Source organism: Aotus nancymaae, unplaced genomic scaffold, assembly GCF_030222135.1.
Source record: "Aotus nancymaae isolate 86718 unplaced genomic scaffold, 86718_ANA_hifiasm-v0.15.2.pri h1tg000053l, whole genome shotgun sequence".
Classification (NCBI taxonomy): domain Eukaryota; kingdom Metazoa; phylum Chordata; class Mammalia; order Primates; family Aotidae; genus Aotus; species Aotus nancymaae.
The window spans coordinates 20,807,684-20,834,033 of record NW_026988467.1 but is presented as its reverse complement, the minus strand read 5'-3'; the positions used below and the strand labels follow the sequence as shown (position 1 = coordinate 20,834,033).

Sequence of the window (26,350 nt, the reverse complement as noted above, 5' to 3'; positions counted from 1 at the left end):
ATTGAACCCAGGAGGTGGAAGTTGCAGTGACCCGAGATCGTACCACTGCACTCTGGCCTGGGTGACAGAGCAAGACTTTGTCTCAAAAAAAAAAAAAAAAAAAAAACAGTCTTGTGGAGAATGGGTTCTCTCTCTCTCTCTCTCTCTCTCCCCCTCTCTCTTTCTCCTTTTCTGCCATATGAAGACATGGTGTTCCTCCCTTTCAGAGGACGAAACATTCAAGGTGCCATCTTGGAAGCAGAGAAACTGGGTCGTAACCTGAAGGTATCTTGAGCTTGAACTTCCCAGCCTCCATAACTACGAGAAATAAATTTCTCCTTTTGTAAATAACCCAGTCTGCAGTATTTTGTTACAGCAGCACAAAATGGACTAAGTCAAAGATATACATGAGGACTGGGAGCAAATCAAAGACAGTGGTTAAGAAAGGCTCCCTGAGGATGTGGCGTGCAAGGCGAGACTGGAAGCAAGAACGGGAAGCTGCTGGAAGACTAGCAGAAGACAAGCCTGGAAAGGAAATTCCCGCCACAAGGACCAGTGTTTGAAAAGGCCAGGGGGCAAGAGAAAGAGGGAACTGACAGGACTCTGTGGCGGGAACACAGATAACTGGTGTGGAACTTCAAAAGGCGGATGGAGGCCACATTGTAAAACCCTTTGACAGCTGCAGAAGAGATTTCGAGCCTCATTTCATGGACCAGAGACTTTTAACATGAGCCCCATAGGCCCTTGGGGCTTGAGATATGGTTTATTCTAAACAGACAAGCTCAGCTGTGGTGCAGCAGATGTTGGCTCCTCTAATAGTGACGGAAATGGGCTCCTTCCACCCAGTGGTCTGCTGGAGCTGGCTCAGACAGGCTCGGGAGCCAATTGTGTACATTTCTTCTTATCTGTGTGTTCAGTGACCTCACATTTGCTAGCTTGAAGTCAGTCACGGTGGGGATATTCACACCATGAAGGTTGGCAAACACAAGGAAGCAGGACTTCTACCCTTATCCCCAAAACCCCCAAACAGTTGTGAAACATTTATCACACCACTCCTTCTACCTCATATTCCAACCCAAAGAGGAGGCTGGCTCTCTAGCGCCCACAGTTCCACTCATGAGAGTTGAGAGGTCAGCACCATGATCTTTGCAAACCAGGAAGGGATTAAGACTGGGGAAGTGTGTTCTTGTTTGCCCTTAAGCAGACAAGAGACTGGGCAGCAGAAGTTTTAAAACCACAAGCTTTGAGGACAGACAGACTGAGCTCCGAATTGCAGCTCTGTCACTATAATTAGCTGTATGACCTAAGCAAGGAATGTAACCTCTCTGAGTTTCATCTGTTAAAAGGGGATATTAGTAATATCCACCTCATAGGGCTGTTGCGAAGATTGAATGCTATATGCAAACTGCAGTGCCACTATATAGCAAAGACTCAATAAAGACTCGTACAACTAGCTGTTTAGGATAAAGAGATCTCAGTAGAGATATATTCATTTTATTCCAGAATGGATTTATTGTCAGTATTTGAGATGCCTGAAAGAAATTGAAACAGTATACTGAGGATCTAAGTAGAGGTGAGGTCGTGGTAACTGGCTGAGATTTTCTGACCGGCATCTATAGATGACTTTTTTTAAGGTTTTGAGAGATCCAGCTTGGCCAAGCTCATGATCACAAAATGTCCCTTGAAGGACCAAGGCATCTGGATACAGAGTTTCCTAACTTGAAATTATGGGGGCAGGGAGGGAGGAACAAGAGAAGAAACATGTGACAAACGATTGTCAAAAAAAGAGCAGGTGTCAGTTTCAGACGCAGAGCACAGGAGCCCATGGGTGGAGCAGGTGGCAAATGAAGACATTTCTGTGCCCGATGTTGAACCACTCCAAGCGCAGTGAGATTCTGGGTCTGAAAGAGTTTCAGTTCAGTTGCTGGGTGAAAATGAAAGTCAACATTTCAGGGCCGGGTGTGGTGGCTCACGCCTGTAATCCCAGCACTTTGGAAGGCCAAGACAGGTGGATCACCTGAGGTTAGGAGTTCAAGATTAGCCTGGCCAACATGGTGCAACTCGTCTCTACTAAAAATACAAAAATTAGCTGGGCGTGGTGGTGCATGTCTGTAGCCCCAGCTACTTGGGAGGCTGAGGCATGAGAATAGCTTGAACCAGTAGGTAGAGGTTGCAGTGAGCCATGATTGTGCTACTGCACTCCAGCCTGGGTGACAGAGTGAGACTCTGTCTCAAAAAATAAAAAAGAATGAATGAATGAATGAATGAAAAAGAAAATAAAGGAAGGAAGGAGGAAAGAAAAAGAGAGAAAGAGAAAAAAAGAAAAGAGTCAACATTTCAGAGATCGCAAGATACAAACACTGACAGTGCCTGCTGTGGCTCTTCCATCCTCTTCCACCCTGCGCCTTTGAGGTCCGATTGCATCCTCTGTGAGTAGGGCTTTGTTAAGAGGTCCTGATTAAGGCTGAGCGTGGTGGTTCATGCCTGTAATCCCAGCACTTTGGGAGGCTGAGGTGGGTAGATCACCTGATTGAGGGAATGTGTTCTCTTTCTGGGTCCACAAGGGGGCATAGTTTTAAGGGCAAGAAGTTTCTAGTGCCATGCCCCCCTTCCATCTTTCTCTATCCAAGAGATTTTTAACAGTTTATATTTAAATTTTACGGGCCCGGAAAGAAACTAAAAGTTAATCACTCCAGTGGAAGTTTTAAGGAACTCCTTTCATTGGCCAGGGGTCTTAGAAAAGGTGGGGGTTCCTCCCAGGTTAAAAGTCCCCTTCTTCCACACCCCTTCCGACTCCACATTTGGGTCTCCTTCCACGAGCACTCCCTTTGTGGAAGCCGTCTTTCTCTCTCCTGGTTTTCCCCTCTGGCATCCCCTTCCACACTCTCTTGTGGAAGCCTGTCTTCTCCTAAACTCCATCTCTCTCTAGTCCCTAACATTCTCGTGGAAGCTGCTTTTCTCTCCTGGATTCCATCTTTCTGGATTCTCTCACTCAGCGTGAGAGTTAGCTGTCTCTTTCTCTCTCCTTCTCCTGTTTCTCTCTCTCTTTAAATAAATCACTTTCTACAAACACTTTAGAGTCCGGCATTTACTGCGCACTGCGTCGTGTTCCCCTCTCTCACTCTTGAGAGGGCAGGAGGCCAAGAACCTGAAGAAACATCCTCTCAGGGGAGCTGAGGGCACCCTGAACCCCTAAACCCCAATATTACGAGATCAGGGGTTCAAGACCAGCTTGGCTAACATGGTGAAACCCAGCTCTACAAAAACATAAAAATTAGCCAAGCATGATGGTGGGTGCCTGTAATCCCAGCTACTTGGGGGGTTGAGGCAGGAAAATCTCTTGAACCCGGGAGGCAGTGTTGCAGTGAGCCAAGATCGTGCCATTGCACTCCAGCCTGGGTGACAGAGCTTCCATCTCAAAAAATAAAAATAAAAAAATTGATGCTAGTCCCAGAAGCATCTTGAAATTTCCAAAAGAAATTTCCCCTGCGGCAAAACTCAGAGCAACTTTTGTATCCACCAAGCTCTGTGAAAATCACTTTCTCTCCTAAAAACTGGTGGGATCAAACCTGATCCCAGTTTTAAATAATTATCAAAAAACTGGAAACTAAATTTGATCAGAAAAGAAGAAACTTGAAAAAGAAAATCCTGATCACCCAAAGACAACAACCATTAATATTTTGGTAGTTATTATTCCAAATCTATGTCTATGCACACACACACACACACACACACACACACACACACTCTCTCTCTCTAATGGGCCCATGTTTTAGCACTAGATTTTCTGTTTCTCAGTGTGTTGCAAACACCTCGGTGTGGATACACACCATTCGGCAACAGCCTCCTAAAAGGCCGCAGAATATTGCGCGTCCTGGCGTGTGCCTTGTTTGGAAGCTACTACCGTCCCGGTGAACACCACAGGCTTCGGCGTCGGAAAGACAGCTTTCCCGGGAGCCAGCACCTTAGGCTCAGGGGCCTGCCGCTCCCCGGGAGAGAAGGCCGTGGGGAGGCGCAGCACCGACCCGCGGGGATTCCCGGGGGCATTAGAGGAGATCCCGTGTGTAAGGCGCTCGGCTCAGCACCCGGCGCAGAAACGCGCTCGGATCCCGCCGACGGCATCTGACACCACGTGGCCAAACCGGCCTTGAACGCTCCCTAGCCCATCCTGGAGCACTGGATTGACCGTGGGTTATTGATCATCAGCCCGTTTTCTCCCTCCCCTCCCCCCCGCCCTTCCGCCATGCACAGATTTACAGATTTTTTTTTTTTCCAGGAATTGAGTAAAACAAAACTAAGTGCAGACGAAGCGGAGGTACCGACGGGTTTCGAACGCGGGGGCCGCCGCGCTCCCTCCCCGCGGCGGGGCTGTCCCCGGGGACCCCCCTAGTGAATCCCGGGCGGCGGGGACGGGCCCGCGGCTCTACCAGTCATTGGCTGCCGGCCGCGTCACCTGCCCGCGGTGGGCTAGGAGGCGGGAGGCGGGAGGCGGGAGGCGGGACCTGGGCCCGGGCGGGGACGCCGCGGCGGGGAGGCCATGGCGGGGCCCGGGCGCTGGGGCCCCCTGCTCCTGTGCCTGCTGCAGGCCGCTCCAGGTAAGGGCGCGGGGCCGCGAGCGGGAGGGGGAAGCGGGGCCCCGCGGGCCGGGCCGGGCCGCACGTCGCCCACCCTCGGACCCGGAGCTCCCGGGACAGGGACAGGGTCCGCAGCCGCCGGAGCCGGCTGCTAATCGGCCCTGCCCACGGGCTACCAGTGTGCTTCTTCCCGGCACTGAACGGAGCCGGGTCTTTGAAATTCCTTTCCCGCAGGAAACTAATCCAGTTTCCTAATTCTTCCAGCTTCAGGAGAACTGGAAAAAAGACAGCGGCAGTTTTAAAATCAACTGCATTTTTTTTAAAACGAAGTGCTTTTAAGGCTTCCTAAAGAAAGTACTGATCCCTGCGTGAAAACCACACTCGGTCCTAAAGTGCGGGCAGTAGGGAAAGGGGGGCGGATTGAGGTCCCCTCCGATTCCCGCCAGGCCTTCGGGTGGACGGAGCTCTGGTTTCGCCTGTGCCCTGCTTTCTAACAAGACACTTTCTCTTTTTCTTTCTTTCTTATTTTTTTTCCTCTACTGGTAAGGTAGGTGTCGGGTACAAAATACCTCGCCCTAGTACCCAACCACCAAACCTCACCTCCCACCACACCAACCAAAGCAGGGAGGAGGAGGTCCAGAAATTGCCCCCAGGATATTTTCCTAGCCTTGGACTCAACAGTTTAAAGATCTGGTAACATCCCTGGATGTAATCTAATTATCATAAAAGCCAGTATTTATTGAGCAACTTCATTGTGCTCCAATTTGCACCACATTATTCTAGAAGCTCACAACCCAGCTATCCTAGGAGGTAGATATTATCCTCTCTTTTCCAATGGGAAAACTGAAGCTCGGAGCAATCCAGGGAATTGCCCAAGGAGGACGGCAGAGGTGAGGCACGCAGAAGAGAGAAGACGGGCTGAAGCGAGCCTGGCTAGCTTTGGTCTCCGGGATGGGCACCAAGGACAGGCTGTCCTTCCGCCAGGTCACTAGGCCAGCCAGGGATGCAGCAGCCCCCAGTGCCCACAGCAGTGTTCTCTGTGGCTGATGACAGACAGAGTACTTGTGTGTGGAGGGAGGGTGGGCCTTCTGTCCCCACTTCACTGTCAAACCCAGTAGTTTCCTGCCTAGACCTGGTTGTACTTTCACCTGATAAATACTTAAAAGACACAACAGTAACTCTGGTGAGATGATTAGGGGAAGTACAGCCAGATCTAGGTTTCAATACTGGCTCCCACACAAACTGGCCCCGCAGCCTTGGGCAAGTTAGTTAGCATCTGTCTCTGAGCCTAGCGCCCCTTCCATGGAAGGGGAATGAATGACACCTACTCATAGGGTGGTCTGTCCCGAGGATGATTGAGGTTTTGCATGTAAAGAACCAAACCAGTGCCTGGCATCCTTTCAAGGCTTCACAGAGGAAAGCTGCTGTAGCTGCTGTTTTTCTGGTGTGACCTAGCTCAAATTTGTGGACTGTCTTGCCCATAGGGTACCTTACAAGTGGCTTGCAGATAGCCTGGCCTGCGGGGCACGCATCAGGAAGTCTACAAGCTGGGAGTATTAACAGCACTAGCATCGTGGTGATACAGTCCCAGCTAGAGGACACAGGATAAGGTGGAAGCAGGCACCCACTTTTGGGTCTAAAAGGTCAGGGGTACACAGCCCAAGCTGGGGAGAGTGGGCGGTAGAACTGGGCCCTCCCTGACGCTCTTTCTGCAACCTGTATGGATTTCCATCATGGCCCATGGGACACTTCAGGGCCCTGAATTCTCCATGAGACCGTGAGCTCCTATAGGGCAGGAACGGAGCTGTGTTCCTCTGTGAAGTCCCTGGCACACCGTGGTCAACAGATCTTGTTTGACTAGTAGTGATCAATAGATGGATTCGTTGGAATCATAAAGTTGAACCCATGAGAACCTAGAGGACAAACTACTGTCAAGAGCTCGGTCTCTGGAGTTGGCTAGGCCTGGATTGAATCTGATTCTACAATTTAATAGCTGAGAGGGCCTTGGTTTTCCCATCTGTAGTGATTATAATTGTTATAATGAACACCTACCTCCCAGGGATGTGGTGAGGATTAAAAGAGAAAGTGCAGGTAAAGTGTTTAGCACAGAACCCAGCTCATAGAACACAGTGCACATTAGTTGCTATTATTTATTTGTTTATTTGTTTGTTTTGAGACAGAGTCTCGCTTTGTGACCCAGGCTGGAGTGTAGTGGCATGATATTGGCTCACTGCAACCTCTGCCTCCCGGGTTCAAGCTATTCTTGTGTCTCAGCCTCCCAAGCTGAGATTACAGGCGTGCACCACCGCGCCCAACTAATTTTTGTGTTTTTAGAAGAGACGGGGTTTCACCATCACCATTTTGGCCAGGCTGGTCTCGAACTCCTGACCTCAGGTGATCCGCCTGTCTCTGCCTCTCAATGTGCTGGGATTACAGGCACGAGCTACCATGCCCGGCCTTAGCTGCTATTATTATCATCCTCATTGTTATCATCATCATCACCACCTCACAGATATGTCAAGGAAGATTCCCTGGAGGAAGTGACATTTGAATCAAGTCTTTCTTTTTTGTTTTTTTGAGACGGAGTTTCACTCTTGTTACCCAGTCTGTAGTGCAATGGCATGATCTCAGCTCACCACCTCCTGGGTTCAAGTGATTCTCCTGCCTCAGCCTCCTGAGTAGCTGGGATTACAGGCATGCACTACCACACCCAGCTAATTTTGTATATTTAGTAGAGATGGAGTTTCTCCATGTTGGTCACCCTGGTCTCAAACTCCCAACGCTGGTGATCTGCCCGCCTCGGCCTCCCAGAGTGCTGGGATTACAGACGTGAGCCACTGCGCCCAGCCTGAATCAAGTCTTTCAAAGATTAGATGGTGAACACCAGGAAGTCAAAGACACATGGGTTTAAAAACATCCAGAAGGATGCAGTGGCTTGGCAACTTCCAGAAGGAAGATAGCTTGGCGAGCCTGTAGGGTAGCTGTCAGGGAGAGAGCAGCGAAATGGCCTGGCCAGGCCAGGCCACGTCAGGCAGGGCCTCACACACCTCAATAAGGAGTGTGGACTTTATTCTGAGGCCAAGGAAAGGGCATGAAACTGGGGAGTGGTGTAATCAGATGCATATTTCAGAAGACGAGGATTGACAGTGAGAAGGAAAATGTGCCACAAAGGGGAGTAGAGGTCAGTTAAAGGTGGTCAGGGAAAGTATCCTCGAGACAGTGACACCAAAGGAGGGTGAAAACAGCAAAGGAGTGAGCCAGGTGGGTATCCAGGGGCACAACTATTAAGGCAGAGGGAACAGCATGAGGGAACAGTGTGTGCAAAGGCCTGGAGTCGGGAGTGTGGCTGGGGTACTCCAGGAAGGGGAAAAAGGCCTGTGTGGTGGTGATGGTAAAGACTTTGGAGTTTAGACCTGGTGCAGTGACTCAGGCCTGTAATCCCAGCACTTTGGGAGGCCAAGGTGGGTGGATCACCTGGGGTCAGAAGTTCAAGACCAGCCTGGCCAACATGATGAAACCCTGTCTCTACTAAAGATAAAAAAATTAGCCAGGTGTGGTGGCACATGCCTGTAATCCCAGCTACTCTGGAGGCTGAGGCAGGAGAACCAATCGCTTGAACCCGGAAGGTGGAGGTTGCAGTGAGCCAAGATCGCACCACTGCACTCCAGCCTGGGCAGCAGAGTGAGACTCTGTCTCAAAATAAAATACAATAAAAAGACTTTGGAGTTTACCTGGAGTGAGATGGAAGCCTTTAGAGGGTGTAAGCAGAAGAGGAACATGATCTGATTTTCATTTTAACCCTTCCTGCTATGTAGAGAATGGACTGAAGGCAAGGTGTTTTGTAAATTTGGTTTTTTTGAGACAGAGTCTTGCTCTGTTGGCCAGACTGAAGTGCAGTGGCGCAATCACGGCAGCCTTGAACTCCTGGGCTCAGTCGATACTCCCACCTCAGCCTCCTGAGTCTCACCATTATGCCCTGCTAATTTTTTTAAAAATGTATTTTGTAGAGATGGGGTCTCCTATGTTGCCCAGGCAAGTCTTTTTTTTTTTTTTTTTTTTTTTTTTTTTTTTTTTTTGAAAGAGAGAGAGAGAATAGGAAGGAGGAAAAAGGAAGAGAAAGAGAGAGAGAGAATGGGGAGGAGGGAGAAGGAAAAGAAAGAGGGAGAGAGAATGGGAGTATTGCTTTCTTGCCCAGGCTAGAATGCAATTTAGTAATGGGTATTGAAAACCTCTTTTATACTGATAATTATACTTAATGATGTAGTCAGGAAGGAATAAGGGAAGAAGATAACAAACAAACAGCCAACCAATATTTAATTTAAACCTATGAAATGCTATGCGATTACTGAGGAGTGATTTACTTCCAATTATATAGTCACCTTTGGAATAGGTGTGAGGTGGTAATGTATGTTTTGTGTATTTGAAGTGGAGAGTTCTATAAATGTTTATTAAGTTTACTTGTTCCGGGTCTGAGTTCAAGTTCTGAATATCCTTGTTAATTTTCTATCTCGTTGATCTATAGAATCGTTAGCTCTTCTTGTTACATTGATCCTTTTGCCATTATGTAATGTCATTCCTCGCCTCTTTTGATCTTTGTTGCTTTAAAGTCTACTTTATCAGAGGCGAGAATTGCATCTCCTGCTTTTTGTTTATTAGTTTATTTTTACTCTCTGTTTGATTGGTAAATCTTCCTCCTTCTCTCTGAGTCTTTGTATATTGTTGCATGTAAGATGGGCCCGGATGCAGCATACCGATGGGTTTTGGCTTTTTATCCAATTAAAATATATATAGGTTTAATACCGGCATTTGATGCTAGCTGGCTGTTTTGCCCATTAGTTGATGTAAATTTTTTATTGTGTTAAAGTTCTTTGCTTTTTGATATATTTTTGGAAAGGCTGATATTGGTTGTTCCTTTATATGTATAGTGCTTCTTTCAGAAGCTCTTGTAAAGCAGGCCTGGTGGTGGTGAACTCTCTAAGTACTTGTTTGTTCGCAAAAGATTTAATTTTTCCTTCACTCATAAAGTTTAGTTTGGCTGGATAGGAAATTCTGGGTTGAAAGTTCTTTTCTTTAAGGATGTTAAATATTGGTCCCCACTCTTTTCTGGCTTGTAGGGTTTCTGCTGAGAGATCTGCCGTAAGTCTGATAGGTTTCCCTTTATGGGTAACCTGACCTTTCTCTCTGGCTGCCCTTAGTATTTTCTCCTTCATTTCAACCCTAATAAATCTGGCGATTATATGCCTTGGGGTTGGTCTTCTTGAAGAATATCTTTGTGGTGTTCTCTGTATTACCTGGAGTTGAATATTACCCTGCCTTGCCAGGTTGGGAAAATTTTCCTGAATGATATCCTGAAGAGTATTTTCCAACTTGGATTCATTCTCTTCATCACATTCAGGTACACCTATCAAACGTAAATTAGGTCTTTTCACATAGTCCCATATTTCCTGGAGACTTTGCTCATTCCTTTTCATCCTTTTTTCTGCATTCTTGTCTTGTTTCATTTCACTGAGCTGGTCCTCGACTTCTGATATCCTTCCTTCTGCTTGATCAATTCGACTGTTTAAACTTGTGCATGCTTCGCGAAGTTCTCGTGTTGTGTTTTTCAGCTCCATCAATTCACTTATATTCTTCTCTAAATTGTCCATTGTCGTTAACAGTTCGTCAAACCTTTTTTCAAGGTTCTTAGTTTCTTTGCATTGGGTTAGAACAAGTTCTTTTAATTCACAGAAGTTTCTTATCACCCACGTTTTGAAACCTGCTTCTGTTATTGGAACGCACGTGTAATCTATTAAGCCTTGTTCCGTTACTGATGAGGAATTGCATTCCCCTGTAGAGGGAGAGGCATTCTGATTTTGAGTATTCTCTACCTTTTTACGCTGGTTTCTTCCCTTCATTATATATTTGTCCGTCTGTCGTCTTTATAATTACTGGCTTTCTAACTGGGTCTCTGACGTCCAACTTGTTGATTCCCTGCGCCGAGATCTGAGCAATCCACTGAGCCGGCCAAAACAGTGGTGTTAAGATTGATGGTGCTTTTCTGCTCGGGAATCTCCGGACTCCGCACCAAGAACTGGCGTGCTAAGGCACCAGCAAAACCACCACGCCGGCCACAAGAGTCGCCCTGGCGACCCGTGGGGCTCCTCCACTGGGAATCTCCTGGTCCGTGAGCAACAAATATTCGTCTGAAAGTGTGGCGTCCTCTCGTTCTTTGCGCTTTCACTGGGAGGTACGTGCCCGAGCTGCTAATCATCAGCCATCTTGGATCTCTCTCCGCAAGTCTTAAATTCCTGGTCTCAAGTGATTCTCCCACGTCAATCTCCCAGAGTGCCGGGATTACAGGTGTGAGCCACCATGCCCGACCTGTTTTTCTGAAAAGGAGAAAAAGCCTTTTAATAGTATGAGATGTTTTCTGGTGTTTCTACCATAAAGCTCGTCTGTAAATCAAAATGAGAACATAATTATCGATAGGGCAGTGATCTTGGACTACGGTGCAGACTTTCATCTTACATTTGGGCTCATGAATTTTAGTGTAACTGATTGTGACAGTGTTTTTTACACAGTTGTGATCTAGAGCAGAACTGAAAACAAAATCACACATACTCCACGTCAGTACACTCTTTCACCAATATATGGGCTTGGATGAACCTTCTGAAGTAGGTAAAAAATCTGTCAGATATTTTCTTAAGCCAACAGAAAAAAAATGTATATGGCAGATATTGTATGTGTGTGTGTATGTATGTACGTATTTATTTATTTTTGAGACGGAGTCTCGCTCTGTCACCCAGGCTGGAGTGCAGTGAGACGATCTCTGCTCACTATAACCGCCACCTCCCGGGTTTAAGTGATTCTCCTGCCTCAGTCTTCTGAGTAGCTAGGATTACAGGCATGTGCCGCCATGCCCGACTAAATTTGTATTTTTAGTAGGGACAGGATTTCACCATGTTGTTCAGGCTGGTCTCGACCTCCTGACCTCATGATCCGCCTGCCTCAGCTTCCCAAAGGGCTGGGATTACAGACATGAGCCACTGTGCCCGGCCTGTATTTATTTTTTTACCACCATGGAGTCCAATGTGGAATTCTCATAACTATGCAAATACATTATTAACATGTAAGCACACTTAGGTATAAATATGCACATAGTCCATTAATTAAATCGAGGGAATTAAAAACATACTTTTAAGTTAAAATGAATTTTCAGGGAAAAAAGCCATTCACAAATCTGAAAGTTAAATACAAAACTGAAATTGTGAAATAAATAGTGAATATAGGTGTCACCTAAACTTCCATAGCAACGTGCCTGCAAATGTGGATGCAGTGATCATCCACCTGGAGACAAGGGCTTTTGAGAGCCGCCAGCTAAATTAAGGCTCCAGTAGCAGAGCGGATGGCAAGCCTGCCCTAATGTACAATGCCAGGGAGCTGGGCAGGGTATTTACAGTATGCCCTTCAGGGAATACTTTGATTTTGGGTTTGTTTTTTTATATATATATAGAGTCTCGCTCTGTCGCACAGGCTGGAGTACAGTGGCGCAATTTCAGCTCACTGCAACCTCTGCCTCTTGGGTTCAAGCAATTCTCATGCCTCAGCTTCCTGAGCAGCCGAGATTACAGGCCTCTGCCACCACGTCTGGGTAATTTTTGCATTTTTAGTAGAGACGGGGTTTCACCATGTTGCCCAGGTTGGTCTCGAACTCCTGACCTCAGGTGATCCACCAGCCTCGGCCTCCCAAAGTGCTGGGATTACAGGCGTGAGCCACCTCGCCCAGCCCATGAAATACTTCTTACCTGGCAGACAGCCTAATGCCTAGCTGTCTAACTCATAGCTGGGGGTCCTTCACACTTGTTTATACTGGCAGACGTCCCTGTGGCTCTTGTCTGATCCGTGTCCAGGTTTGTGCCTGTCTGACCATTGCTCTGGGCTAGGAGCCAGCCTGTGTTCCCAGCAACCCAGGGAAAACCAGGCCCAAGCTGGGCCCAGGTTCTTGAGATGGAAGGTACAAATTCAGTACACCACCTCAATGGGAAACAAGTTCAAAGGCTTATTACTTACAGATCCTGAGCAAGGAGGGTGCAATGAGTGGGGAGGGCCATCCTCCATCCTGGGCTACGTGAAGCAGGAATGAAGAGTCAGGCAAAAAGAAAGTGAGAGCTTGCGGCAGTGAGAAGTGCATTATATAAGGGACAAGGCTGTGGGTCAGGTTAAGTTCGAGGGCAGATGCCTGAATGGCCCCTTTAAAGGAATGGGTGGAAAATAGGGAGCCCAGTTTGCCAGGAGGGAGAGACGCCTCTAAGTTCTTATCTCTGGACACTGGCTTGGGCCATCTGAGCGTGGCATCTACTTCGAATGCCTAGGCAGCCACCTTTGCTGCGTTGGAAAGGTTGGAAGCAGGGAGACTGGTTAGGAAGACTTGGTGTAACCCATGTTATTGTAATATTCATTCATTCACTCAACAGATATTTATTATGCACCTAATACGTGCTGCAGCCATGACAGGCAGGCGCTGGGAACATAGCTGAGAACAGGACAGAGCCCCTGGTCCTTGATACCCACAGGGTCACTCCCTCCTGAAGGCCATTAGCTTCCCGTTCCATGGTATTCTGCTGGAACCCTCAGGTCCCAGCGTGTCCAGGAGCCTCCCCTCCTGGCACAGGGGCTTCTCTCAGGTCCAAGGGCAGCGGTGCAGCCAGTCAATGGCTCCTGGTTCCACAAACTCAGTGAGCACCTGCCTGCCCTTCGCGCTGCCCCTCAGCTTGGGGTGGCCCAAGTCAAGACCAGCCAGGAGCGCCAGGCTTCATGACCCCTCTCTTTCCCCCAGGGAGACCCGGTCTGGCCCCTCCCCAGAATGTGACACTGCTCTCCCAGAACTTCAGCGTGTACCTGACGTGGCTCCCAGGGCTTGGCAACCCCCAGGATGTGACCTATGTTGTGGCCTATCAGAGGTAGAGGGGACTCTCCTGGCTGGTGGATGGGGAGACTGAGGGGGCGGGTGGGGGCCGGAGGGGCTTCTCTGGGACAGCTGCACCCAGTGTGGGCAGCATTGGCTGGCGCGCTGGGCCCCATGGGAGACAGCGTGTGGCAGGCATTTGGAGAAGGGCTTTTGATAAAGGTCTGGAGGCGGGGAAGATGTTGAATGAAGAGCAGCATACAGGTGACCAGCCTGCCAGGGGCGGGGTGGGTCTTTGAGGATGGTGTGGAGCACAGATAGAACCATGAGGCCAGAGGATGAAATTCTCAAGTGGCTGGATGAAGTGCTTGGAGCTGTCCCAGCTGATCGGTGAGGCAACTAGATACACAGCAGAGGAGCTGTTACCTGGGCAATTAGACATCCTTGAATGATCACACTTTTTTTTTTTGAGACAGAGTCTTGCTCTGTCGCCCAGGCTGGAGTGCAGTGGTGCAATCTCGGCTCATGCAACCTCTGCCTTCTGGGTGGAAGCGACTCTCCTGCGTGCAAGGGATTCTCCTGCCTCAGCCCCCTGAGTAGCTGGGATTATAGGCATGCACCACCACGCCTGCCTAATTTTTGTATTTTTAGTAGAGATGGGGTTTTGCCATGTTGGCCAGGCTGGTCTCGAACCCCTGACCTCAGGTGACCCACCCGCCTCAGCCTCCCAGAGTGCTGGGATTATAGGCGTGAGCCACCGCGACTGGCCGAATGATCATACTTCCCCATGGGATCCTTCTCAATTTGGAAGCCTAGGCAGCCACTGCAAATCCAGAAACTCTGACAGTGGAAGCAGATCCACCATCTTTGAACATAGATGGGAGTCGTTTGAAGTTCTTTAGCAGGACAGTGAGATGACAGAAACAGAAACGCAGGAGGATTCACCTGGAATTGGCAAGGACAGGAGAGCAGGAAGGAGAGGGAACCACCGTGTCCTCAGGACCCATCCTGTGCCAGGCCAAGGGCTAAGGGCCCTATGAGAATATTTCACTTCCTTTGCCAATGTCACCAGGCAGGCTCTGTGTTTTCTCCATTGTAGAGGTGAGGGGATGGAACTCAGGGGGATGCTGTGTCTTGTCTGAGGAAGGATGCCATGGAGCCAGAAGGGGAACTCCAGTCTGACTCCAAAACTTGTGCCCTTCCTGTTCCATCACATCTTCCCTCCATCTGTGGGATCCACATGTGAGTGATGGGGGCCTGGCTTGGGCAGGGACAGACTGCAAGAGAGCTTTCAAAAGCAAGAGCTCTATCAGGCAGCAGAAAACACCTACTATTTACAGTGTGACTGGCACTGTGTCAACACATGAAATGAATTTGAGCTCCCAACAGCTCTGTGAGGACAAGTTCAGTACGCCTCTTTACAGACGAGGAGACTGAAGTGCCAAGGGTGTGTTTTGCTCAAAGTCACACAGCTGGGTGTAGTGTGGCTGGAATAAATTTATTAAGGAGTTGAAAGTCTGTCCTCTGGGACCAAGCATGGTGGCTTACGCCTGTAATCCCAGCACTTTGGAAGGGCGAGGTGGGCAGATTGCTTGAGTCCAAGAGTTCAAGACCATCCTGGGCAACACAGTGAAACCTGGTCTCTACAAAACACACACACACACACACATACAATTAATGAGGCATAGTGGTGTGTGCCTGTGTTCCCAGCTACTTGGGAGGCTGGGGTGGGGAGATCGCTTGAGCCCAGGAAGTAGAGGTTGCAGTGAGCTGAGATCACACCACTACACTCCAACCTGAGTAACAAAGCAAGATCCTCAAAAGAACGAAAATCTGTCTTCTAAACTTCTATGATATTTTTCATCTCTTTTATATTTTAAATACCTGTGGGGGTTGTAAAATGGTGATATTCTAATTCTATAATTTTTTCATTTGTTAGTTGGAATTATTTTATAAAGAGATGTGTCCTCTCATTTGGTATTTGATATCCAGTCACACTATTCAAATAGGCAGGAGAGGATAAATGCTTGATTTTTCCTTTATCAATTTTCAAAATAATGAATTGGTTCCCTATCATCTCCCGAAGGTGATCGCTAGTTTATTATTATCGTATGAACTCAAGCACTTAAACGTATTTGATGGTTTCAGTCTATTGCAACGCACTCTACTCATTGAAGCTTGAATTGCCCTGTCTCTGTCCAGTGGGAGTGTCATCGAGCTTGCTCCCGAGTCCTTTTAACCTGACTCTAGTGGTCTTTGATACCTTGCCAGCTGTCTGTTACAACAAGATGTTCCAGGCCCCTCTGGTACAATTCCTGACCTAAAACCTGCAGTCGGCCATTTCTCCATTTAGTAAGCAATGGTTGTAAAGACCCTAATATGCGTGCTAGCTATGGTGCTCACCACTTAGCCACTGCTTTTGGTCTTTTCAGTGAACAGACTGATGTGTGCATGCCACATAGACACACACATGCACATAAGTTGTTGTTTTTGTTTTTTTTTTGAGACAGAGTCTCACCCTGTCACGCAGGCTAGAGTGCAGTGTCATGATCTCGGCTCACTGCAACCTCTGCCTCCTGAGTTCAAGAGATTCTTCTGCCTCAGCCTCCCAAGTAGCTGGGATTACAGGCATTTGCCACCACGCCTGGCTAATTTTTTGTATTTTTAGTAGAGATGGGGTTTCACCGTGTTGGCCAGGCTGGTGGTCTTCAACTCCTGACCTCAAGTGATCTGCCCCCCTCAGCATCCCAAAATGCTGGGATTACAGTCATGAGCCATCGTACCCGGCCTACATGTACATAATTTTTAAGATAAAATGCCTAATGAGTTTATACTGGTGCTTCCAATGTAAATTTAGTTTCTTAGGATTTTTACTTGACTTCTTCTATATTACATCTGTATTTTCTTTCTTTCACATTGAGAATCCTGGCTCTCAAGGACAGGGGAGATGATAGAACTAGAATGACCCGTCTTTACTTATTTTCTTTATCTTAAAACATACATTCTTGCGTCTTAACAGTTTCTTGCTCTTTTTGCCCAAAGGGTTTGTGATGGTTAATAATACTAGGTGTCAACTTAATTGGATTGAAGGATGCCTAGACGGCTGTTAAAGTTTTGTTTCTGCGTGTGTCTGTGAGGGTGTTGCCAGAGGAGACCGATATTTGAGTCAGGGGACTGGGAGAGGAAGACCCACGCTCACTCACTGTGGGTGGGCACAACCCAGTTGGCTGTCAGCGTGGCTGGAAAGCAGGTGGAAGCCGGTGGGATAGCCTTGCTTGCTGGGTCGTCTAGCTTCCTTCTTTCTCCCGTGCTGGATGCTTCTTTCTGCTCCTCCTGCCCTTGAACAGCACACTCCGGGTTCTTCGGCCTTTGGACTCAAATCAGTGGTTTGCTGGGGCTTTCTGAAGGCTGCACTCCTGGCTTCCCTGGTTTTGAGGATTTCGGATTCGGACTGAGCCACTACTGGCTTCTTTCTTTCCGCCTTGCTGACAGCCTATGTGTGTTGACTGTGTGTTGGTAATGCTCATTCATTCTGAGTTGATATTTTCAGATACTCAATATTCCCATTTAATACATAGTTCCAAGTCATTTTTATTTCAAGAAAGTTTTCTTAAATTATAGTTTTAGAATTTGTTTGACTTTCTTGCTTTGGTTTAGGGACTCATATCATTTGTATGTTGAATCTTCTTTTTCTGTTTTCCATATTTTGTCTTTCCATTGAGCACAGTGACTCACACCTGTAATTCCAAGACTTTGTGAGGCAGAGGTGGGAGGATCGCTTGAGCCCAGGAGTTTGAGACCAGCCTGGGCAACATAGTGAGACCCTGTCTCAAATTAAAGAAAAAGGAGAGAATATTTGTCTTTTGCTTTCAAATGCCTTTTATCTGTCTATCTAGCTACTATTCTGTTCTCTAAATGAATTAGATTTCACTCTTTATTTTATTTTTTATTTTTTGAGATGGAGTCACGCTCCCATCATGCAGGCTGGAGTATAGTGGCGTGATCTCGGCTCACTGCAAGCTCCACCTCCTGGTTTCAAGCGATTCTCCTTCCTCAGCCTCCTGAGTAGTTGGGATTATAGGCACATGCCACCACACCCAGCTAATTTTTGTATTTTTAGTAGAGACGGTGTTTCACCACATTGGCCAGGCTGGTCGCGAACTCCTGACCTCAGGTGATCCACCCGCCTCGGCCTCCCAAAGTGCTAGGATTACAGGCGTGAGCCACTGCCCCCAATCTCACTCTTGATTTTTTAAAAAACTGTGTGCTTTCATGTTTGAGATTATTCAACATCTCATTTATAATCTTTCTCTTGGTTACATTTATTTTTCCTAAAACTCTAGTCTGCTTTTAGCTGACATGTTCACAACTAAGAATGCACATTTCTTATTATAGCCTACCTTGTGGAATTCATTCCAATTTTCTTTTAAAACCATTATGGAGTGAAAATATATATAGAATAAAATGTTCCCATTTTAAAGTATACAGTTTGGTGGGTTTTGGCAAAAGCATGTGCCCATGTAACCACCACCACAATCAAGATGGAAGACATCTCTATCACCCCAGAAAGTTTCCTCATCCACTTTGCATTCGGGCCTCCTAGATGGAGCAACTACGGATCTGCTCTCTGACACTGTGGATTAAACTTTGCATGTTCCAGAATTTCATATAAATGGATGTGGATAGTACGTGCCCTTCTGTGTCTGGCTCTTTTCACTCAGCATAATGTTTCTGAAATCACCCACATTGTTACGCGTATTCGTAATTAATTCCTTTTTATTGCTGAGTAGTAATGCCATTTTATGACTATGTATGACATTTGTTAATCCATTTCCCCTCAGTGAATATGAGGATTGTTTCCAGTTCTGGACAGATATTCATTTGCTGGGGCTGCCATATGCTTGCCCTCCAGACTTCCCAAATTTCGTGTCCTTCTCATGCGCAAAATACATTGACTCCATCCCAACAGCCCCAAAACTCTTAGCCCATTTCAGCATCTACTCTAAGTTCAAAGTCTTACCTAAATCAGGTCTGAGTGTGACTGGAGGTGTTACTCATCCTGAGACCAAATTCCTCTCCACCTACGAACCTGTGAAACCAGGCTGGTTTTGTGCTTTGAAAATAAAGTGGTGGGACAGGTGTGGGATAGACTTTCCCGTTCCAAAAGAGAAAAATAGGAAAGAAGGAAAGAGTGACAGGTCCCAAGCAAGTCTAAAACCTGGCAGGCCAAATTCCATTAGAATTTAAGTCTCAAGAATAGCCCTCTCGCTCAGTGCTCTGCCCTCTGGATCCACTGGGGTGGCAGCCCCACCCCTTTGCCCTGGGTGGTGACCCTACTCTTGAGGCCCTGGTTAGCAGCAGCCTAGCCTGCTGAAACTGAGGAGGGGACAGCCTTGCCTCTAGGTCTTTGGTGGCAGTGACAATCCTACTGAGCTCTGAATCATCTTCCAGGTAATTTTTCTCTGTTCTTGAAGGATAATGCATGTTCACAGCCAAATAACTCCAGCTCTTGTGCTTTTCTTTAGACTCCTAGAAGTCTGATAGCCTTCCTTCATTCTGCCCCATCTCCGTCCCCTTTAGTCAAAGCTGGCAGTGCCTCTGCTGGTATAATCCCATCAGTATTTCTATGGGTTGCACCTCTGATCTCCTTATCAAATGATTTTCTAGCCACAACCTTGATGTCCTCCTCAGAACACGCTTTCTCTCTCTCTCTCTTTTTTTTTTTTTTTTTTTTTTTTTTTTTTTTTTTTGCAATGTGGATTGGCTGAAAATTTTCCGTCTTCAAGTTCTAGTTCCTTTTTGCTTACCAATTCCTTTCATGTATCTCTTCTCTCACATTTTACTATAAGAAGTAAGAAGAAACCAGGTCATACCTTCAGCACTTTGCTTAGAAATCTCTTCAGCTAAGTGTCCAAGTTTATCTCTTTCAAGTTCTCTCTTTTTTCTTTGTTTACTTTATGTCATAATTTTTGAGATGCTAGCCAATGGTCTTTGAACTTCTAATTTCTGCAAAACACTAGAAGACAATTCAGCCAGTTCTTTGCTACTTTATAACAAGGGTCATTTTTCCTCCAGTTTCCAATAACACGTTCCTCTTTTCCATCTGAGACCTCACCAGAATCACCTTTAATGTCTATATTCCTACCAGTAGTCCCCTTAAGGCAATATAGGCTTTCTGTAACATGCACTTCAAACCTCTTTTAGATTCTACCCATTACGCAGTTCCAAAACCACTTCCACATTTTTAGGTATTTGTTACATCAGCACCTCACTTCTGGTGCCCAAATCTGCATTAGTTTGCTAGGGCTGCCATAACAAATTACCACAGTCTGGGTAAACCACAGAATTTATTTTCTCACAGTTCTGAAGGTTGGAAGTCCAAGGTCAAGGCGTTGCTAGGTTTAGTTTCTCCTGAAGCCTCTCTCCTTGGCTAGCAGATGGCGCCTTCTTGCTGTGGTCTCATGTGGCTTTCTCTCTGTGTGTGTTCACTCTGGTGTCTCTTCCTCTTCTTATAAGGACATCAGTCCTACTGGATTAGGGCCCCAGCCTTATTACTTCATTTAATCACAATTATCTCCAAGTATAGTACCACTGGGGATGAGGGCTTCAACATATTAATTTTGGGGCAACTCGATTCAGTCCATAATAGGCGTATTATGAATTAAGCTGTTGTGAACATTCATATGTAAGTATTTGTGTGAATATGTTTTCATTTCTCATAGATAAAGATCTAGGAGTATCAGCCTGTGAGACCACATAGTGAGACCCCATCTCCACAAAAGTTTTCAAAATTAGCCGGGCGTGGTGGCACACACCTGTAGCCCTGGCATCTCAGGAGGCTGAGGTGGGAGGATCCCTTGAGCGCAAGAGTTTTAGGCTGCAGTGAGCTATGATTGCACCACTGCACCCCAGCCTGGGTGACAGAGTGAGACTCTGTTTCTAAAAAAAAAAAAGAGAGAGAAGGGAGGAAGGAAAGAAGAAAGGGAGGGAGGGACAGAGGGAGAAGGAAAATGGATCTAGGAGTAGAATCTAGGAGATTAGGTAATGAATGTATACAGGAAACTGTTGAACTGTTTCCAAAGTGACTGTACCATTGTTCATTGCCACCAACAATATGTGATGAGAGTTCTAGTTACTCCGTGTGCTTGCTAACACTTAGTATTATCAGTCTTTTTCATTTTAACCATTCTAGTGAGTATGTAGTAGTATCTTATTATGGCTTTAATCTGCAGTTCCCTAATGATGAATGACGCTGCACATCTTTTCATGTGCTTATTGGCCATTCATACATCTTTTGTAAAGTGACTATTCAAATATTTTGTCCACTTTTTCCTAGGTCATTTGTTTTCTTTTTTATTTTCTTGTTTTTTCTTTACCCAAAATCGCATCCTGAACTGTAAGGTCATTTGTTTTCTTAGTATTGAGTTATCGATGAATACGAGTCCTTTATCAGTGTAGGTATTGTGATTTTTTTGTGTTCCCAGTGGCTGGCCTTTTCATTTTCTTTAGGCTTTTTGGTGGGGTTTTTTTTTTTAAGAGAATTTTTTTTTAATTTGATAAAATCCAGTTTATCAAGTGTTAGAGACTGAATTATACCCTCCCCCACAAACTCATATGTTGAAGCCCTAATCTCAGAGTGACTATTTGGAGATGAGCCTTTAAGGAGGTAAAGTTAAATGAGATCATAAGTGTCAGCCCTAATCTAGTAGGACTGGTGTCTTTACAACAAGAGGAAGACGTCGTGAGTGCACGCACACAGAAGAACAGCCATGTGGACAGAGCAAGAAGACGTCTGTCTGCAAGCCAAGGACAGAGGCCTCAGTAGAAACCAAACCTGCTGATGTCTTGATCTTGGACTTCCAACCTCCAGATTTCTGTTGCTGAAGCCACCCAGCCTGTGGTGTTTTACTATGGCAACCCTCAAAGACTAATATATCAGATTTTTTTCCTTCAATGGTTAACGCTTTTGATGTCCTAAGAAATATTCGCCTAACCCAGGGTCATGAAGATTGTTCTTCTATGCTTTCTTCTAGAAGTTTTAGAATTTCAGCTTTTATATATTTTTTAAAATTTCCTTCATCTTGCCTTCTGTTTCTTTTAAGGTATTATTTATTGTGTTAATTTGTTCTTATATTCCTTCTGATTTATTCTTCACTTCTGAAATGAGTTTTGCTTTTTTGAAATATATATAATTCTTTTCTGTGTCTGAGCTTTTCTAATTAGGTTTTATGTTGTTCTTTCATGTCTTGCGTCACTTTTTACTGTCTTTTAGTCCATTTTGAAGTATCAGGTTTCATTTTTGATGTGTTCATGGATATGTTTTAGTGGCATGTTTTTTCTGGCTTCTTACCGTTTATTGCTTAACTTACTAATTTCTATTCTTTTTTATTTTGTTATAAGTATTTGAAGTTATATGTTTTCCTCTAAGTATTACTGAGCTGTATTACATGTTTTTATTTGTATTGTTTGGTGATCATTCACTTTCAGATATTTATTAATTTGCATTATAATTATTTCTTTCATCTATGAGTTGTTTTAAAAAATATTTTTAAGGCCAGGTGTGGTGATTCACACCTATAATCCCAGCACTTTGGGAGGCAGAAGTGGGAGGATTGCTTGAGGCCAGAAGTTTGAGACCAGCCTAGGCAACAAAGTGAGACCCTGTATCTACAAAACATTTTTTAAAAATTAGCTGGGCCAGGCATGATGGCTCACACCTGTAATCCCACTACTTTGGGACACCGAGGCAGATGTACCACCTGAGGTCAGGAGTTCAAGACCAGCCTGGGCAACGTGGTAAAACCCCAGCTCTACTAAAATACAAAAATTAGCTGTGGTGATAGGTGACTGTAATCCCAGCTACCTGGGAGGCTGAGGCAGGAGAATTGCATGAACCCCAGAGGAGGAATCTGCAGTGAGCTGAGATTGCACCACTGCACTTTAGCCTGGGTGACAGAGCAAGACTCTGTCTCAAAAAAAAAAAAAATGTGGTGGCATGTGCCTGTGGTCCCAGTGACTTGGGAGACTGAGGCAGGAGGATCACCTGAGCCCAGGAGGTAGAGGCTACAGTGAGGTATATTTGTGCCATTGCACTCCATCCTGTGCAACAGAGCAAGACCCTGTCTCAAAAAAGTAAAATAGGTTTTTAAATTTTCAAACTTCCTTTAGTTCTCACTTTGTTATTAACTTCTAACTGGATTTTTTGCAGTCAGAGGAGATACTTTATGAGATACCTATTCTTCGAAATTTCTTGAGAACTGCTTTGTGTTAATATTTGTTAATAGTTCACATGTGGTTCAACCAATTTGTTTAGTTGGTTCTGTACATGTTCATTAGACCAACTTGATAACTGTGTTGCTCCTTATTTATTTATGTATTTCTTTTTCTTTTTCTATTCATCAATTACTGGGTCAGAGGTATTAAAATGTCTTGTTATAAGTGTGGCTGTCTACTCTCTACCTGTCTGTGTCTGCTTTATAGAGGGTGAAGTTGCGTAAGTAGGCACACATAGAATTTTTCCATCTTCTTGGTGAATGGAATCATTTATCATTATCTAATGATTCTTTTCATCTTTAGTATTGCTTTGGACTTTGAAGTCTGTATTTTGTCTCCTGTTAATATAACCACACTGGTTCCTTTGGTGTGAATATTTGCATAGCATAACATTTTCCATGAAGAAACAAAACAGGAATTGATTCTTCCCCAAAGTCTGTTCTTCATGCCAACCCCCTTCTCAGCCTTTTCCGTTCACCCTTGGTTGCTCCCCAAACCCAGGAGCAGTCCATGATTCTCCTTTTCCTCACATTCTACATCCAATCCATGAGCAAGTTCTATTAGTTCTATTATTACCTCCAAAACAGATCCTGAAGCCGACCCTTTCTCACTGTCTGCACCATCATCCTGTTTCACGAATACTAAGTGTTTTGTTAACACTTAGTATTAACAATCTTTTTCATTTTAACCATTCTAGTGAGTATGTAGTCGTATTTTCTGCTGTGGCTTCCTTGCTGGTTGACCAGAGTGAGCTTGTAAAAACATGTCAGGCTGGGCACAGTGGCTCAAACCTGTAATCCCAGTGCTTTGAGAGGCCGAAGCGGGTCGATCACCTGAGGTCAGGAGTTGGAGACCAGCCTGGCCAACATGGTGAAACTCCGTCTCTACTACAAATACAAAATCAGCCAGGCATGGTGGCATGCACTTGTAATCCCAGCTACTCGGGAGGCTGAGGCAGAAGAATCTCTTGAACCCGGGAGGTGGAGGTCGCAGTGAGCCAAGATCATGCCACTGTACTCCAGCCTGGGCAACAGAGTGAGACTCCATCTCAAAAAACAAAACAAAAGCATGTTAGAGTTAGACCCCCTGTGTCTCGGCTTAGTCCATTTGTGCTGCTTTAACAAAATACCTCAGAATGGGGTAATTCTAGTAATTGCTATTAATAAATAATAGCAATTTACTTCTCACAGTTCCAGAGGCTGGGAAGTCCAAGATCAAGGTGGCACCTGATTCTCTTCTGGTAAGGGCTGCTCTCTGCTTCCCAGATGGTGCCTTCTCTCTGCATCTTCACATAGTGGAAGGGCAAACACTGTGTCCTCACATGGCAGAAGAGACGGAAGGGCCAGGCAGCTCTCTGAAGCCTCCAGGTTGGAGTCATGGACCTGCATGTTCCCCTCTGACATCCACAGAGTACCCATCATGGTGCTTGACATGCAGCAGGTGACCCATTAAAGCCTGAATGAACAAACTTAGAGTAATGATCACTAGTACTAGGAATAGCAGCAACCCCAACAGCCCTGTGAGGGAGGCATTACAGATGAGGAAACTGAGGCTTAGGAGCAGGGACCTGCCCATAGTCCCAAAGCTAGGGAGGGACAGGGCTGGGATTCCCACTCCCATCCATCTGGCTCCAGAACCTGAGCTCCTGACCAGACTGCTCTTATCCTGTCTCAGCCAGTGTCTGCCTATCTGGACAGATGGACCTATGGGCAGTCCAGCCAAATGGAGGGACACGTGATCACCTGTTCTCTAAGTTCCCAACCCTGAGAGGCTGAGTCCATGGCCCAAGCTCTCCTGTCTCCTTCCCCAGCTCTCCCACCCCTGGACGGTGGCGCAAAGTTGAAAAGTGTGCAGGAACCAAGGAGCTGGTGTGTCCTCTGATGTGCCTGAAGAAACAGGACCTGTACAACAAGTTCAAAGGGCGCGTGCGGACGGTTTCTCCCAGCTCCAAGTCCCCCTGGGTGGAGTCCGAATACCTGGATTACCTTTTTGAAGGTAGGTCTGTTTGTAAGGGACTGAGTGGGAGGCTCTTCATCCCATCCAGGAGCTGTGCTTAGTGGTGCTGCGCTCCTGACCATCTGTCTCTCACTTCCCCAAAGCAGAGGGGAGCTCCCTGGGGCCAGCCCCTTTGAGATGGGGCGTGGGACCAGCAACAGCCCAGGGCCCTGTCTGGCAGCCTGTCAGGGAGTCAGGGGAGCTCCAGCCAGCGCCAGCAATCTCACATGCACCCTCTGCTAACACTGCTCATTATCTGCAGCCGAGCACCATTTGGGTCACGGACTACACAAGGCACTTGATATGCTTATTCCTATTTTTTACGTTCAACTTCTCTCCTTAAAATCAATGCTTCAAACAAATTCTGGGGCAGGCACAGTGGCTCATGCCTGTAATCCCAGCATTTTGGGAGGCCGAGGTGGGCGGATCACCTGAGGTCAGGAGTTTGAGACCAGCCTGGACAACATGGTGAAACCTCGTCTTTACTGAAAATACAAAAATTAGCAGGACATGGTGGTGGGTGCCTATAATCCCAGCTACTCGGGAGGCTGAGACAGGAGACTCACTTGAACTCAGGAGGCGGAGGTTGCAGTGAACCGAGATCATGCCACTGCACTCCAGCCTGGGCAACAGAATGAGATTCCGTTTTTAAATAAATAAATAAATTCTGGATGCTAAAGTATTTTCTGTAGGCTGCAGAAATCTGGGCGGGGGGTGGTAAAGAAGGTAGAAAAAAATGTCCCATTCTTACTGCCAGAAATCACAAGTGTTGACATTGGGTGAGGAGAGCCCTTTTTTTTCAGTCTGTTTTTAATCTTCACAGCAGCCTTGTGAGGTTCATTTCCATCAACCCAAGACTCATAGAAGCTAAGAAACTTGGCAGAATACACCGCTAGTAACCGGTGGACATAGATATAAATTAGATCTTTCTGACCTTGGGCAGGCCCGGGTAACAAGGGGAGGATAAATGCCCAGACAGTGCCCTCAGAGAGCTGAGAGCTGTAACTTGCTGCCCAGGCTTTTCACAATGTTCAAGGACAAAATAAGGCTTTGAGAGAGAAGAGGGAGGGGCTGATTGCAGGGCAGCAGGAAAGGATGGTAGAGAAGGAAGAAGAGATGATTCGTGTGGAAAGAAGCTGGCTCAGCGGATGGATAAAAGGAGGGAAGGACAGATGGGTAAGAAGAAAGGGAGGATGGAGAGGATGGAGGAGGCAGTGATGGAAAATGGGAAAGAAGGAGGCTGGATGGAAGGATGGATGCCTATTAGGAAGGAAATACATGTGGATGGAGAGATGGAGGATAGGAAGTCTATTAGTTAAGGTTCTCCAGAGAAACCAAACCAATGGGATATGTATGAATATTATAGTAAGAGGAGGCCAGGTGTGGTGGCTCACACCTGTAATCCAAGCACTTTGGGAGGCCAAGGCAGATGGATCACTTGAGATCAGGAGTTCGAGACCAGCCTGGCCAACATGGTGAAACCCTGTCTCTACTAAAAATACAAAAATTAGCCGGGCGTGGTGGCGCACACATGTAGTCCCAGCTCCTCAGGAGGCTGAGGCAGGAGAATCACTTGAACCTGGGAGGTGGAGGTTGCAGTGAGCCAAGATCATGCCACTGCACTCCAGCCTGGGTGACAGAGCAA

At 46.3% G+C, this 26,350-nt stretch overlaps 1 protein-coding gene across 3 annotated transcripts in view; it reads left to right on the top strand.

The window, feature by feature from the left end:
* The first annotated feature begins 4,516 nt into the window (after positions 1–4,516).
* Positions 4,517–26,350, top strand: part of IFNLR1 (interferon lambda receptor 1) — a 34,344-nt gene continuing 12,510 nt past the window's right edge. For all 3 annotated transcript variants that reach the window (XM_064363466.1, XM_064363467.1, XM_064363468.1), the window contains exons 1-3: positions 4,517–4,574; positions 13,369–13,492; positions 24,521–24,705. In XM_064363466.1, the coding sequence (XP_064219536.1) occupies positions 4,517–4,574; positions 13,369–13,492; positions 24,521–24,705 (367 nt within the window). The remainder of the gene's footprint in view (positions 4,575–13,368; positions 13,493–24,520; positions 24,706–26,350) is intronic.